Source organism: Bombus terrestris, chromosome 7 (genome assembly GCF_910591885.1).
Source record: "Bombus terrestris chromosome 7, iyBomTerr1.2, whole genome shotgun sequence".
Classification (NCBI taxonomy): Eukaryota; Metazoa; Arthropoda; class Insecta; order Hymenoptera; family Apidae; genus Bombus; species Bombus terrestris.
Window position 1 is genome coordinate 15,003,142 of NC_063275.1, and position 16,784 is coordinate 15,019,925.

Consider the following 16,784-nt stretch of genomic DNA (forward strand, 5'->3'; position numbering starts at 1 on the left):
CAATTTTTTTTTTTAGAAATAATATTTTTCAACGTAGCTTTACTTTTACGTTCAACTCGATTGCAAGGTCAAAGGCAATATTACCACTGTAGTTCAGCTTTGTTCGGACACTTCTCATTATATCCGTGTTTCTTTACTCGCCAATATTTTTATCTCTCGATTTCTTGCCTTGCCTATCTTCCATGAATATTCATTCGAAAAATGAATCGCGCCTCTTAGGCTTATCCCTGCGGAACAGATAGCGTAACGACGTTCCCTGGACGCTTGATCACGCGGACATTTGATAAGGAGAATCGGAAAACGATGGACAAGCTGCAATTAACGCGCTCCACCTACGGACATCGAGACGGGCAACGTATTATTTCGCTTACAATTTAGCCCCATCAGGGATATATTTGTCGCCCACGCGACGTTCCGAGGTGTCAGGACCATGGAACGCACCAGAATTCGCAGTTTATGGAGAATCGATACGAGCCACGTAGTTTTGTTAACGGCCGCATTAAGCTATCACGCGAGAGTGCCATTACCAAGTCGATCGTAAGTAAGGCTGAAGTAACGATGCTGCGTGGAAACGCGTCTTGTTACCGCGTTTCTGAAAAGCAGAGCTTCCTTCGACACGGCTACGTCTTGGGCTCGTTTTACCTCCGGTGCCTGCATACAAACGAAACGCCGAAACTTTCTTCGAAAATCTTACGGTTATTTCGCGCGATGGACACTGCCGAGCCAAGCAATGGCTCCATTTGCTTTAACAATCTTCCAGTTGCCTCGGGTCGATGTAAAATTGGACGCTGTGTACGGTTTTCTACGTTTATACTTGTTTTTTTTCCTCTTTTTATTTCTTTTTTATCGTACGGAATTTCTGTTTATGTACATGGGTCTTGGCGATAGAAATTTGAAGAAGATAACAAGTAACAAGATTACCTAAGAAAAGAACACGTTAGAATGCAGAAAAGAAATTGGAATTCAGATGTTTCGTTTTGTCGAACGATCGAATCATCTAAACCAAATATTCGTAGGTAATAAAGTCACGAGTTAGTAAATCCTATGGATCTGTTAAGGATGGATTTCCAACGAGACGTCAGGATCCTGGCAGCTCTAGAGGATCGCAATATCGCCCGAGTCCTGGGTGCTTGCTGCCGCGAAGAGCCATATTGCGTAGTAATGGAGTACCTGGAACATGGAGATCTCTGCCAATTCCTCAAGACGCATATCACTGCCGAAGATGCCCATTCCATGCCGATCGGTGTCAAAACGCTCAGGTAACTATCCATTTAACGACGCTAGAAAACCAATCATCCGCGGATGTTCGTGTACCGAATGCGAATAATATGCAACAGTATGAAAAGTATCCGAAGTAGAATACCTCGTTACAGCATTTAGAAAATGAAATCACAGTCTAATAAACTTTAGGCAGTAAATAAAAATTGCATCAAGTAGAGATGGGATCTTGGAAATATCTTTCAAATAGTAAAATCGAAACTATCTGCGTACTTTCAAACATCCAATGAGTGACGATTTCGGAAAAAAGAGAAAATACTTTTAAGTAGATTCGAATCTTCACAAGGTGGGTTAGAACCCTTTGCAGGTATCCCGAGTAAGCGGTACTTTCAAGTACAATCAAACTTTCAGCAAGGAGGTTCGAGCCTTTTATGAGTACTTTAACCAGAAGATTAGTCTGTGTAATAGCTTTCCATCTACAACATCGAACTCTAGTAAAATCTTAATCCACGTTGTACATAATCTATAGTATTTACGCTACTTTCGCGTAATTTCATTTTTTCAAGTGTCTAAATATTATACTTATAACTACACGTCGTATTTTACAGTATTCACCAACGTTATATCACTTTACAAGTACAGAAACTGCAATAAAACATCAGAAACTGTAACGAATATCGTTCGGATCCTACGAAACTTTCGTATGAGAATTGACCCGGATTCGCAAGTACACAGTGAGATTGATGCCATGCCTACGAGGCTAGCGTCGAGGCAACGCGTGAAAATTAATCAAACGCTAGAATTTCAATAACTCCTCCGGTGAAACATCGGCGTTCGTCAGCAAGACTCGTGGTTTAGTTCCATCCGCTGTGGCGAGGCGTCGCGAAGTTAACACCCAATAAGTTTCGCGCAGGTTGGAGTTTGAAGCGTTTATTAATCGTGAGCGACGTAGCCTTCGAGTACAGTCAGCAACCCCCTTCGCGTTCCGTCGTTTCCGACGAACCCATCCGTCTCTTTCTAACCAACCAGGCCTTCCTCTTCTCTGTTCCTCTATCTGCCTTTCCTATCACCCTCCCCCTCCCTCTTTCCTTGACTCACCCCATCTCTGAAAAGCTTGCAGTCTCACGCCTTAACTTCGTCCTCTTGCAACTCACGCCGCTTTCCTCGTTTCAGTTTCAACTGTCTCATCTACATGGCGGCGCAAATCGCGTCGGGCATGCGGTACCTGGAGAATCTGAACTTCGTGCACCGGGATCTGGCTACTAGGTGAGTACGACGAGAAGTTCGAGCGAACGTATCCGGCCGGATCTCTCTTTCCCACGAGGATAAACGCGTCTTAGCGGCGCACATCCAAACTATCATCGTTTCGTCCGTAGCGCAGATGTTTTGTTACTCTAAATAGGAGGAGTCGACAAGAAAGAGAGAAGACAGAGAGATACGTAAATGTTGTTTCGACTTCTAGCCCGTGGAATACAACAGGGAATGCGTATAAATGACGTCCTTTAATCAAGCTGTTTCGTACTCTTCGCGATTTCATTTCCCTTTAACCGCTCGTCGCGTCGGCGCAACACAGATGTAGCTACGAATACGGAGAAAGCAATTTTCGAGGTTCCTGAAAGGATTACCGTGATGTGATATTCCATAGAGGAAGACGAATTTCTGTAGCTTTCGCTTTGGAATATAATCCTGTGTTTTCGTACTTACATTCGATTCCGAATGGCATTTTCTAGTTTTTCACCCACTATTTCGTTTCTATAAGACACTATGCGAGCTAAGAAAATTTTACTTCCTTGTTCTATGATTACACATACTTGTATACAAAATATTCCAGTAGCGTGATTATTATTTTGTACCGGTAAAGATGTGTATCGTAATTTTGAAAGTTACTTTTGTATTATTTATCCACAATGTTTATAAAAGAAATTGTATAATTGATATGCCTCTAGGCATTCTGGAAATATTGATATGTAGTATAAAAATAAAATTGAACGAATTGACGATTAACGAAATGGTCAGAAATAAACACCGCTTAAAGAAGTGGTTCTTTGGAACGTGATAAGCATCAGTTCGCAGGAAAGCGAAAACCCGATATCGGGGTTTGTCGCTGAAGTTGAAATTAAATTATAGCTTTCCCAGAGCGCATTTCCATAAGCCCCCAAAACAAACGAAGCCGCAAAACCACATGGGAAATCAGCGATTCGTTAGCGATACGTCGAGCGGAAAATAGCAAGAACGGTAGTTTATTTTCCCGTGGAATAACGATTAAACGTGTACGTTGCAGTCATTATCGGCTATGCGTCAACATCAAAATTGTTTGCTCGGTTTATTACAACTATAAATTAATTCGACCTGGTTGTTCGTAAAATCCGGCGTAACTTTCCAGTCGTACGAAATTATCACAGCACGAATCTCCTAGCAACGTACCAGTATCAAAATTACATTCGATTCGATAGGAAGGCTCGATAAACTTTTATAGAGTGCACAAGCGTGACACCCCCTAAAAAGAGTATTTTCGTAATATGGGACATTCCCAATTCTACGAAACGTTTCGATATCGGTGCGATCAATTTTATTTCGATGTGTTTCACGCGTCATTCAATTTCGCCAATATTGTTCCTCGCCCAGTACGTGATAGTAATAGTCCACTATATTTATATTTTTCAATTAATCGACCCGAAATAAAATTGCTCGAATATATTTTATATCTAACTGTATTTCATAAAAAAAAAAAATTACTTCACTTAATATAGGTATTTACTTTATTTTTATTGATATCGACGATACAATAGATTTGCTAAAAATTTCGGAGAAAATCCTAAAGACTAACAAATGCTCTGTTATTGGCCAATAGAACTGGATGATCTTTGACATCTCGCACAAGGCGTATAATATCCAGGATCAGAAACCCTTGACTTTCACAGACAAAAGCGTATATGTATAGCCGGTATGCAACGAAACCCATCCATGTTCCTGTTATTGAAATGCAATGGCCATCCCCGTTGAATCGATGGGAAGTATAGATGCACATATGTGCATATGTGCTCTACATACATATTCACGCTAACCGCGGTGCTCTTACAACACGTGGAACCTAGTTTCCGGTTGACCAGTGTCTCTCAAACGATCGCTCGTAAATCTTAATAGAATACCAGGATGCGCTTCCTGTACGTTCTCTCCGTAGTATTATTAGAAGCAGATTTAAGTCGATCTCATCATCATCTGCGCCATTCCCTAAATACATCAGACATTTTTATTTCCTTTTATGCTTCGATAACAATTAATTTAACATTGACTTTAGAAAAATGATATTTAATTATTTTCATATTATCGGTCGCAAGTCCAATGTTTCTGATGCAAAGCATAATGTTTCCTGTATTTTTCTTCTTCTTTCTTTAGTTACGACGTAGGTTAATTATAAAGATGGAAATTCCAAACATCAAAGTTCGTACAGTCCGAGTCCTCAAACGATCCGACGAAAGAAAACGTATTTCTCGGTTGCCACAAAGCTTTAAACGGCCCTTTGTCGATTCAAAGAGAAGATTCTTGTTGTGAAATTGCAAAAACTAAAGTTATTTTACTATCAGCTTTATTAAATCTTCGCGTATAACATGCGATATCCGTGATCGCGAGAGAGCTGTACACAAGATCCGTCACACACGAATTTCAACTTTTCACGAATAAACGGAGAACCGGAAAATAACCGAGCTCTGTTTGAACATTAACGAAAACACGAAGTTACAGGTTCGTTGGGCAATGTTTAACGAGGAACGTTTCATAAAATAGAATTTTGCAATTCGTTCAAACAAAATTCGTGGCCCACTGAAGTATTTCTTAAACAATTAAACACGCGTCACATGTTTTTCCATTCTTTGTTTTACCATTTAACCTATTTGACCACGGCTGAAATATTTATATTTCAATGGAAAATTCAATGCAAAATTCAATTAACAAGGTAACAATGCTCGAAATCAGAAGAGAAAAATAACTGTAAATAACTCGATGAATTTGACTCGTTAAATTTTATCAGGCCGAATCGTGACTCGTTCGATTTTCGAGAATTCGTAACGAGGCGGCGAGAGGACGTTCGACGAAAATATTTAACCGGCTTTTACCGAGCTGGTCGTCGAACGTGAACGACCTGTTGTCGCACGATGTAACTGGAGAGCAGCCGCAAACGCGGTGAATCCATTTGCAAAGGAATCAGAATTTCATGGTGGCCCGGAATTTAATCAAAACGTAATGCCGTAGATAAACGTCCGTCCGGATGATAGGCGTTGACGCGATGAACCGACGATTTCCAGCGAAACATATGATTCTGCGGGAATTTCGTCATGATCGCAGCGTAAATTCTTCCGCTGACTGTAACGCGTTGAAAGAGCAACGTCCACGATAGGTGGCCCATCCTGTGCTCGTTCTCTTTTATAAACCTGATTCCTTCCGTCCATCGAAACATCACGCGTGCATCGCGTGCCACGACCAATTAAGCTCGCATCGTGAAAAAGGAACTGCTTTCTGTGAAGTCTGAAGTAGCCCTGAAAGAGGAATTAAAAGATCAGCTTATTACAGACCTCTTACGAACCTCGTAATCCAAAGCTTATAATCTTCGTCTATAAAAATTCTCTTTCAAGAACAGGTAACTTTATACCTCTGTTACATTCCTACATGTTCTCTTCTTGATTCATAGTCAATGACTTGTTACTTTTCGAACTTTGTCTTATGCGTGGGATAACATTGATTGACTAACATATTGTAGTCAGATATAAAGAAAGAATATTTCATATTCGAATTTGAAACCCGAGATTTGAAGTACTTTTCAGAGGGTAAGATAAATCTCGCTGGGAATCAATCGAGGTTTAAGCGAGCATGATGAAAATCTGAGTGAAGGTAAAAGGGAAAGAATCAATTGGAAGGGGCGAGTTCACGTATGTATCGCCGGTGTCGGAGAAGCTCCGCAACCCCGACTGCCTATCCTAACACTCGCCAGCCAATTTCTCCTGGCACCTTATTTTATTCGCGAGTGCGCGCCGTATAAAGTCATTCTCGGAGCCGGACCAAGTGGAAAAGAGGAAAGAATCGATCGCTGATCAAACGGTAATGCAATTCAATTGGCACGATCGAAAAAAGGACGAGAACGGACGGAAGGGTTCTTCTTTGTACGTGTAGACGTGTGTATACGTACGTATATTCGTGTGCGCCTATAATAGCGGAGGAAAGGAAGAACGTGCGTGTGATCGGGATATAAGAGAGTATATGAGTAAGCGCGTATGAGTGAAACACTTAAGGATAAAGAGAAAGACGATAGAAAGGAGCAGCACACAAGCATACACATACACAAAATGGTTCCATGTGGTCGTCAGGATAAGAGCAATACCAATAGCGATGGTGAAGGTTCGTGATGGTGATGGTGTTACCAGAAACGGCAATAGTGGTCGCACACGCCGCAAGAACGTGTAGCTCGATTATGGAGAACGAAGAAGACTCAATGTAGGTACTCCAACCCCGACTAAGCGTGGCTCTTCCTTTGTTCCGACTTCGATTACAAATGTAGAGAATAGCTTTCTCTACCTCCCACATCTTCCTACCGTCCCTTTCTTCTTTTCCTCTCTTACTCGCTTCCTTTCTCTTTTTTTTTTTTAGATCATTCACCTCTCCCATCACCCTCTTTCTAGCGACAAGAGCAACCTCTGCTACTCGGTTTTCGATCTGACGGCGTCGAGACATCACGAGGTCGAAGTCCGGCCGATCGCACACAGGGCCTTCGAACTCCTTGGCTCGACGACTAACGCAAGAGCATCGCCGAAGACACTTGAACGCAATGACAATCGATAATAGCCGTACGAGTGACTCTTCTCGAGTTGTCGAGGAAAAGTAGATACCCTCTGTCTTCGGGGAGGATTCGTTCGTCTGAACTCGAGCAAGAAGTCTTCTGTCGCGCATTACGGTCCCCCTGAATATTTCAAGACCCTCTTTGATGAATAACTTAATACCGGGACTGAGTAGTACCTAAGTAACGAAAAATCGTAAGCAAAGTCTACAGAGAGTGTGGAAAGCTCGCGAGCAGTATTTATAAAATATAATTAGCAACGGAGTACAGTTTAATAGAGTAGTTCGAATTAGAACATCAGTGGTTTGAGGTTGGTTCGTCAGTCGTTAGCTATCGCCGCTTGTCGCGAAATCCAATTATAATCGAGTCAAACATACTGGTATCTGCAGATAGACACTTCCACTTAATATAATTCACACAGAGGCTCAATAGGATCCGGCTAGTGAACATTGCTTATTGCATTAACGTTCTGAACCAGGACTTCCGTGGATCAGGTCAGCATCGTTGTCGCCGCCGTCGTCGTGGCCGTCGTCGTCGTCGTCGTCGCCGCCATCCGTGTACTCCAGGAACATACTATAGCCAATAACGTGATCGATAAAGTGCGGCTAATTACCTAGGTTCTGGCTGCAAATTGAAGCTTTGTTCCACCGTCAAAATTAATTGACTCCATTCACTCGATAGCGCTGGATACTCAAATACCGTTCAGTTGCTCGTTTGTCTCGGCGAGAATTATAGTTCGTCTTTGAAAGCAGGAGGCAGTCCGCCGACCGACACCAAAATGGAATGCTGTTAGATGGATATTTCGCGGTGTTCGAGTGTCCTCTATGAAGACCCGAATTAACACCGTTTCGCAACAACGAGAAACGTATACGAATGTGCTCGACCATCGTGCAACTTCGCTACACAACTGATTCATTTCTATTAATGGGCGAACTTTGTAATTCGCGTCGGTTATCGCGTGACAACGTTCTTGTCACTTCTCCGTAGCCTGATTCCCTTAACTTCGTTCTTGAAAGCCTTATGAAAGGAGAATTCACCTCCGTGATTTAGAGTTAATGGGAATCTAATATTACAAACGGCGAATTAATTACAGAATTTGCTGCTTCCAAGAATTAGCGACTTGGTATTTCTTAAGTTTTTATTCTTCTAGAAACATTCCATCCCCGAATACCATAGAAACGAGACGTTTAATAACAAATTTAAACGTTCAAGTCTATCTTAAACCTCGCTAATTATCTCAAGCAATGGAGCATTCAATGTTTCGGAATAGGTCGAGACATAATTAAGCACAACTCGTTTCAAATCCAGTTAGAATTAAACCAGCATCTGAATTATATATTATATATAAACTAGAATTATAGCAGCACCCATACAACCATACACAAACGTATATAAATCTGCTAATGTATACAGTACATACATAAACGTGTACACGTGATAGAACACGATACGTTCGTATTTAGATTCGCATTCTTTTACGACCGCGAACCTTATCCCGTCTCATAACGATCCACGATGATCATTCAACGATCCAGCCGGTCGCTTGTAAACTTTGCCACAACGTTACGTTCGATTGTAGAGTTGCGTGTGCTTGTACAGGAAACGTAGCTCATCTACACGTACGTGCAAATACAGCCTGCAGGCAGCCATTCCTGCTTCCGGTCGGCTACCATGCACAGAATGCGTACGCGTATGCAGATTGGCGGCCACGCTATGCACCCCACATACCGACAAGAGATCGATTTGAACCGTGCCTTTTTCATTCGAAATGAATCGGTCGGAAAAGTATTCGAATTCTCCGGCTGAAGTCGAAACTGATTCACGTATCTGCGGCCGAGCCTACAATCATTCCCAAAGTGTTCTCGATACAAGTTTCCCCTTTGAGGTGCACAGAGAAAACTGCACCCTTTTAGCAAGCGAAAGCTACAAACGAAACACAGGAGCCGATCAACATTTCCTGTCCACGTGAAACGCGCTGGAAACGAAATTTGACGGACGAAATAACACGAATCAAAAACCTATGGAAGCAGTTATCGTGCGGTAAATTAGATGATCGTTAGCAATAGCGATAATAACGATAAAAGCTCGTTCGATGTTGTTTCGGAAGTTAATTAAGTGGCGCAGATCGGAACGTTTGTAGAGCAGAACAGTCGATTCATCGCGTTCATCGATAACGATGATTTTCGATTACAGGAATTGCTTGGTGGGCAAAGCTTATCACATTAAAATCTCGGATTTTGGTACGGACAACGAATTGTACGCGAGCGATTATTACAAAGTCGATGGCACGGTACCCCTGCCGATACGCTGGATGGCCTGGGAATCCATATTCCTGGTAAGCTTTATTCGAACGATACCAATCGAACGCGATATACATTGCCTCATGCATGCATGTTTTCGAATTGTCTACAAATCGTGTATGACCGATATACGAAGCTATTGTAGTTCGAATCGTCGCAATATGCCTGTATAATTCAACTATATCTTTTTATCGTATGACCATTTAAAAATATCTTTAAGCAATCGTTCGTACTAATTTTTACTGTTATCAGCTTTTGTTTTTATTTATTACATACATACATATATGTTTTCTATATATCTAGTTTTAAGCATTATCGAGTTGAATATCAAAAGAGCGTTTAAAAAATGTTCGATTCTCATTACGCACGATAAAATCCATTTACCGTTACTTTTATTGCTATTTATTTTAATAGTCGTGACATGGATATAAAAAAGATTTTATCGATTAAACTCAACTCGAAAACAAACATACATAGCTTTCTAAGATCAAATCTAAGCAATATCACGTGCAACCAAATTCTTTGTAACCAGAAGAAACCAATAATCGATACGATCGTTCACAGGGCAAGTACACGACGAAGAGCGATGTATGGGCGTTTGCCGTGACCCTGTGGGAGATCTTGAACCTGGGCAGACGGGTCCCCTACGAGCACTTGTCGAACGAGGAAGTGGTCCAGAGCCTGCGACGATTGCATCGCGCCACGGAGTGTACCGACGCCGATGGCGAGAACAGCGGCTGCAAAGAGAATACCGATAACCTTTTCAACTATTTACCGCAACCGACCGCGTGCTCGAAAGATATTTACGATTTGATGCTGGATTGTTGGCGACGTGAGGAGACTGAGAGGCCGACCTTCCGGGAGATCTCGATGTTTCTCCAGCGGAAGAACCTCGGCTACGCGCCCACGTCCTGATATTGAACGTCCGGTAAAGTCGAGGAGCACATGGTTCGTGGCGGTTGCCACGCGTGCCCGGCTAAACGACGCTCGAACATAGACCATGGGCTGGTCGAAGACGCCGTCTACCCACATTGGATAACCATGAGAACAAAGTTCTGAATTCTTCGACGAGGCAAGCTTTCGATGTACTCGAACGAAGGATCGAGACGCGTAAAGGTATAGAAACATCGAAGAAGAAGATACAACGATAAGGTTCAATCTTGGTTTCCGGCAACGAAATCGAACTCTTCAGGCTGCTTACATAATTTATTCCACGAAACAGTTCTTTCGAACGATGCCGATACGAAGAGATATTCCGTAGGGGCGTTAAAGACTTCGAAACGACTTTCAGGGAAACTGATGTGAATAATCCATCGCGCAGCACTGTCGTAGATATAAAAGGACTGTCCGTGTCAAAGTCGAAATAGTAGGAAGATACTCGAGGAAATATCGTATTTGCTTAGTACATAAGTCAGCGAGATTCGTCGAAAGACGATCTAGACGATCTAGACGCGAGAGCATATTCGACGAGACCGTTGTTTAGACGTAAGAAGCATATAAGGAATACAAATGTAAAACTGTGAATTCGACAATCGAGCGAAGAGAACGCGAGGCGACTTTTGTTCACCGAAGTTGTTGGTTGGACTGCGCGAAATCTGTTGACAGTTTCACGCACGAGACGCAAAGATCTCGAGCGATCCGTTGATCCTCGATATGATCGTCGAAAATTTAGGAGCAATATCGTGTAATTATAATACAGCTGTGAACATTCCTGCATGGATTTAAAGATACGTCTATATCTTCGAGGTAAATAAAAGATACTCATCGTTTAAAATATTAGAAGTTACCCTTTGGAACATGTCTTTCCTTTATAAAAAAAAAAAAAACAATAAAAGAAAAATAAGAAAATGGCTGAACAGGAGAAGGGAAAGGAAAGAAATTGCAATTGTATGGCAATATGGTAACTAAGTATCAAACTCCTTTGTGGGTTGTCAATCGAGTAGACAAAGGGAAAAAAGATTATGACATATGAAAAAACGAGTATGAATGCGTGTGTTTGTGAACGTATAGGTGGTTACAATTCATCGTGCGTAAATTTATCGTAATCGTTAGGCAGCTCGATAGGATTTTGCTTCGAACAAAGCAAACGAAAACTATCGAACTTCTCGTGTAATTCGTACACGATAGGGCTCTCATCGCATACATCGTAAACTAGAAAGATTCGCCATGGTATTATTTTATGGCTTCTGTATTCAGTCGGATTACATTAAAATTAGGATAATATTTAGGAACGAAACTAAATCGTTAAGTTATTAAGCAGAGAATCGAATTGTAGATTGAAAAAGATTTAACAAAGTTTTTAGCCTCGGCGAATGTATCGAAGTAGCAATTTTCGCGTGAGAGCTCGGCGATATCATGTAATTCGTGATTCACGAAGATATACATATTTCGCTGTTGACAAATGGTGACTCTCACCATGACTATGACACATCATAATTGTAACTTTATATGATAGGCGGGATCAATACAAAGACAAAAAAAGAACTAGTATATTGTACATATAGACGTACATCGAGAAGTAGGAGACGTTTATCATTGCGCTGAGAGAGACAAACGCGAACGAGACGACGACGACGAGCGTACAAGCAATTCGTCTTTGCGTGTCGTCTTTGGAACCGTGTTCCTTTTTGTCTCTTTCGTCAACACGATTTCGTTGAGAAACCAACGGAATTGGTCGTTCTAAGGATAGCAACAGAGTATTTCGGTGTGAAGTCTGGAACGTTATCAACATATCGGAGTCTTGGTTTCATAATGGAACGAAGCAAGAAAATAAAAATGCGAAGGGACAAGAAAACGACGAGTTTATAAGATTTCCAAGTCAGATGTTCGTTTAGCGATGCTATTCTCACGACATTCAACTAATTAATCATTCGATTCGTTATGTTCCGTATGTATTTATACAAGATGAATACTATTAATAGCATTCGCAATATCTAGTAAGTAGGTGATGTTACCGTTATAACATTAAAAATACTATTTATATATCTTAATGTAACGCCGCGTAAGAAGTAGATATATCAGAGACATAGCCGTTCGTATATAAATCGTACGTGCGTTGAATTTAAACGTAACATATTCGTAAGTTTGCTTCTCTGTCGTTGAACAAAGGAAACAAAGAGTTGAGGAAAGAAGTGGAAAATAAAAAAGGGTAAAAATATACGAGATAATCATAATATAAATTCAAATCAAGCGTAGATCAGTTTACGATGTTATCGATAATAAAAAAAAAAAAAAGAAATATTAAGGGACACTGTTTTCCGTATTGATAACGTAGGACAGTTTAACAGTGTAGAATTTTATACTGAAATCGGGCACCTTGTTAAAATAGAGATTCACACGAATTCATAGTTTTCACTTCATTAGCGTCAAAGTAAAGAAAAAGAAAAAAAAAAAGAAAAAATTGAAAAGAAACTGCCGTCACTCGCATGTGACATCAGAAAAACGAATCATAGTTGCGTTTAGATTCATCGATATAAGCATATTGCTGCCTTTGGCTGTATCGTTGCCCCTACTGCTAACGAGTAACTCACTTGTCTACTCATGTGATAATTTAGTATATCTCTACGTACCTACCTGTACCTACACCGGTTCGGAAATCTCAGTAGTAAAGGGGTTTATTTATCTTACGTTGCGTTCTGTCTCAATTTCGTCGACTGACAGAATTATCTTTATTGATAGAAACTAAAAATGAATATCAGCTGATGAAAGATAGCTTAAGGAACGAAGTTTTCTTAAGAGAACTTCATAAAAAATTATGTAGATTCGCTTCTGATCTCCTAAGATTCAACACAAAATTTTCTTCAAATTGCACGTTCTTCCCTCTATTCAAATATTTGTCCTACATTATTCGAGTAATTTAGTATTGTTTCCAAAGATCGTTAAGAATTAGAACATTGAAGAAATCTATTAAAACGAAGAACAAAGATAATCCATTTATATAGCAATTATTTTAACGACATTGTCGACAGCGAATCTTATCTCCTGTGCTTCTAAAGGTTGATCCTTTCCTTTTCGAAAAGATATTCTGTCAGTAGATATTCTCCATCATTGTTACATCGATCGCTTGAAAACAATCGTTTCAACGAACCTAATAATGTTTCATGAACGTCACTTTGGTTCGTGAGCTCTACGTTGATTTCGACGATCCCAGTTAACGGGGTGAATTGGAAATCGGTCGAATTTTTTATGAAGATAACTAATTTCGTTTCTCTTCTGCTCCCTTTGAACGAATGTTTTTCGACAAGTGTACGATCGACAATCACGCTTAAGCCCCAAGGCTTCCGGGATCGCTCAATCTTCCATGTTGGTGCTATTGCAAATAGTATTGACAATGAGAAGAGCATTGCGTAAACAGTGGAATTGCCGTTTCGTTCCAATTTCCTACTGTAACCGAGTCCACGACGAATTTTATATTAGATTTTGCAAAGTATTTATTTGCATTTTCTTCAACCCGTTTATTTAAGTACGTTTTGCATGGTACGAAATAGCAAAAGATTTCTATACAGGGTACTTTTCCATTATTGACTTACTTAATGGATTAAGTATTGAAGAAAAGAAATTCCTATTTAATCTCGTGGCCGAATTGTAATAACTTTCGTATATCGATACTCGCATAATATTTTATTAATTATACTGTATTTATTATATATTATATTTATTACAAACATATCCTAAAATTTCTAAAGATAACATTTCTTTACAGAAAAGGTGTGATCGTTTTAACAAGCATTCGATTTAAAAATGAATACAAGATTATCGAAGGTGCACAAATATTTACGAGTTGAGAACAGGATTAAATAAATTAGATGAAAGTTATTTAGCAACTTTCCAATACTTAATTTATTTAATTCATTTAAAACGAGCCGCATTGCTGAAGCAAATCCTTATTACGTTATTTGCAAAAAATAAACAAAAAATACTCAGCTAACGCAGATTATTTATTGTACACTGAAATAGGAACTTAAATATATGAATTTGACAGGGTTAATTTTCCAGTCTATGTTTACTGAATATTTCTTGTTTATCTTCATCAATACAACTAAGACCTGTAACTCTTTTTACGACAAATACATCAACGAATTTGTTAATTAGTTATCGAATTCCATCATGTAAAACGAACTTTCCATAGTTTCAACTGTTTTAAGCAAATTTCTTTTATAATTTCGCAAAGATAAAAGAGCGTCATTAACTGTGGTCTTATTGAATCAGATTCCCGGCACACCCGATTGTTAATCTGACGTGGAATTGAGAGAAATGTAGAGGTAATCACGGAAGACTGTGCAGAGCTCACCTAGCTATATCTTCTACTCAGGCACAGGCAATCTCTGGCTTTTTCACTATAACATACCATCATACATTCAGTTTTCGATTCATCTTGCATTTTTCTCTTCGTGGGACAATAATTTTCAACAACCAATAATTTAAATAAACTACCAAAAAGTTATCAGATATCGTATTGTAATATTTCATCTAGAAAATAATTTTTCATCGACTTGAATCATTTCTTGTGGTTCTATCTTGGCATAAGAATAATATAAGATAGTTCTCCTTGCTTTATTGTTGTCAAAAGATACCGAATAATTGTTACAAAACATTTGGTAGGCAATGTTCGTCATCGGTTAGCATTATAATGAAATCTGATGTCGGCCGGGTGATGTTCTTCCTGGCAACTAAGCGTATTTGGTAAAAAGTGGAACTTAATATTGCAGAATCTGTAAATATCACACTCCAGGCGAATCTGGTAAATGTGAAATGTTTCATCTGAATGATTATGATCATTAACACGTTAAAAAAAGAAGAAAAAAAAACAAGGAAGAGGGAAAGAGTGGGAAGGAAAGAGAAAACCTGCTAATAGGCCGTGAAAGGTTGCCTAGGCCTGCTCTATGCTATTAAACCTTAATCGTTATAGTCATAAAATTATTTTGTACTAAGAACTGTTTATAATTTTGTATCTAATCTCTGTAAATACCAAGCAGATTGTCTATGGCTAATAAAGCTTAAACAAAATTGATATAATTAGACTATGTAAAGGGAATTATATATATATATATATATATATATATAGGTATTCATAATATATACATATATATATATATATATATATATTTTAATTAGTGATAAGAAAGCGAGCGAGAAAATGTAATTAAATTTCACTGGAAAACTGGTAATATACCAATGTACAACGATCTAGGAATTATTTGTACTATACAGGTGACAATTTAAGGGACAAATCATAAAAGTATACATGTTACTCAATAGCCACGTATGTGTATAGGGTACTCCATTCCATATTTGTTCTGAAATTCCGATCGAGAATAATTATTATTATTATATATATATATAGAAAATAATTATCTTACATTTCGTTACAAATTTTTAAGGTATTAAATAAATATAACATAATAAACAATCTTAACGTTAATTTATCATGTCTGATTAACGAGAAAAGTTATTTTCTGTTATCATGTAAATTATTTAATTAATATTAACTTATATACGAACACAAGATTGTCGCGGAATTTTAGAAGAAAATGTTTCGACACTTGAGAAACCCTGTACAGTATTACGGTGTAGAATCCAACTAGTCATTTATGACACTTTATAATAACTAAAGTAAATCTTTTACAAAGAAACACGGCATACAAAGAACGTGTTGTTCTAAATTATGTTTTAATTAAAAAAAAAAAAGGAAAAAAATTGAAATGTTCGCGCCCTAAAAATAAATGTTTCCACATGCACCTTTAACATAATGTCCTTTTTATTTCTTCTATTATAATTACATGTACGTTTGTACATTGTTATAAATGAAACCTATTTGTCGACTATTGTATTATTTCTATTTCTATCTGTCTGCCTCTAAGTGCGAACTATCACTTAAACGTTATTGACGGTAATCTAAGTCTTGCGTAAGATAATTCTATTCGTATATCTTATATGTATGTGTCGATAAAGACGGAAGTACACGTTGTAAGTTCAAGTAGCAGGAAATCGCGGGAAGCACAACGATAAAACCTATTTGTATCGAACAGTCAAATGAAACAATATTACACATTTCAACGAAAACCTACTATTTAGTAATTCTTTGCCTTTCCTTTTCTTCCTAAGATAAATTAAGCATTGAAAAATTGCTAAAAAAAATTTGTATTCAATCTATTTAATTTTACAAAGTAAGCATTGAATATATCCAAATATAAATTGTATTCAAATATTCAATATAGTATTATTAGACATTGGATGAAAGTAATTTATACTATTCAGTATTAATATATAATTCAAATGACTACACCAATCTCGTTAAAAAAGACAGGTGTTCTCAAATCACACGATGTTCATAAATCTATCATGTTATTGAATTGAAATGAAAAGTATAATATTTTTGTTCAATTAAATGTTATATAGCAAATTAAAAAATGAATTTAAATGTGGATAAACAACACGAAACA

General features: G+C 38.5%; 1 protein-coding gene across 3 annotated transcripts in view; it reads left to right on the plus strand.

Annotated features, from left to right (window-relative positions):
• Positions 1–16,408, plus strand: part of LOC100645523 (discoidin domain-containing receptor 2) — a 159,842-nt gene extending 143,434 nt beyond the window's left edge. For all 3 annotated transcript variants that reach the window (XM_048407694.1, XM_003396603.4, XM_048407693.1), the window contains exons 13-16: positions 1,059–1,259; positions 2,392–2,484; positions 9,236–9,377; positions 9,907–16,408. In XM_048407694.1, coding sequence (XP_048263651.1) covers positions 1,059–1,259; positions 2,392–2,484; positions 9,236–9,377; positions 9,907–10,257 — 787 coding nt within the window. In that variant the 3' untranslated portion in view covers positions 10,258–16,408. The remainder of the gene's footprint in view (positions 1–1,058; positions 1,260–2,391; positions 2,485–9,235; positions 9,378–9,906) is intronic.
• The last annotated feature ends 376 nt before the right edge of the window (positions 16,409–16,784 follow it).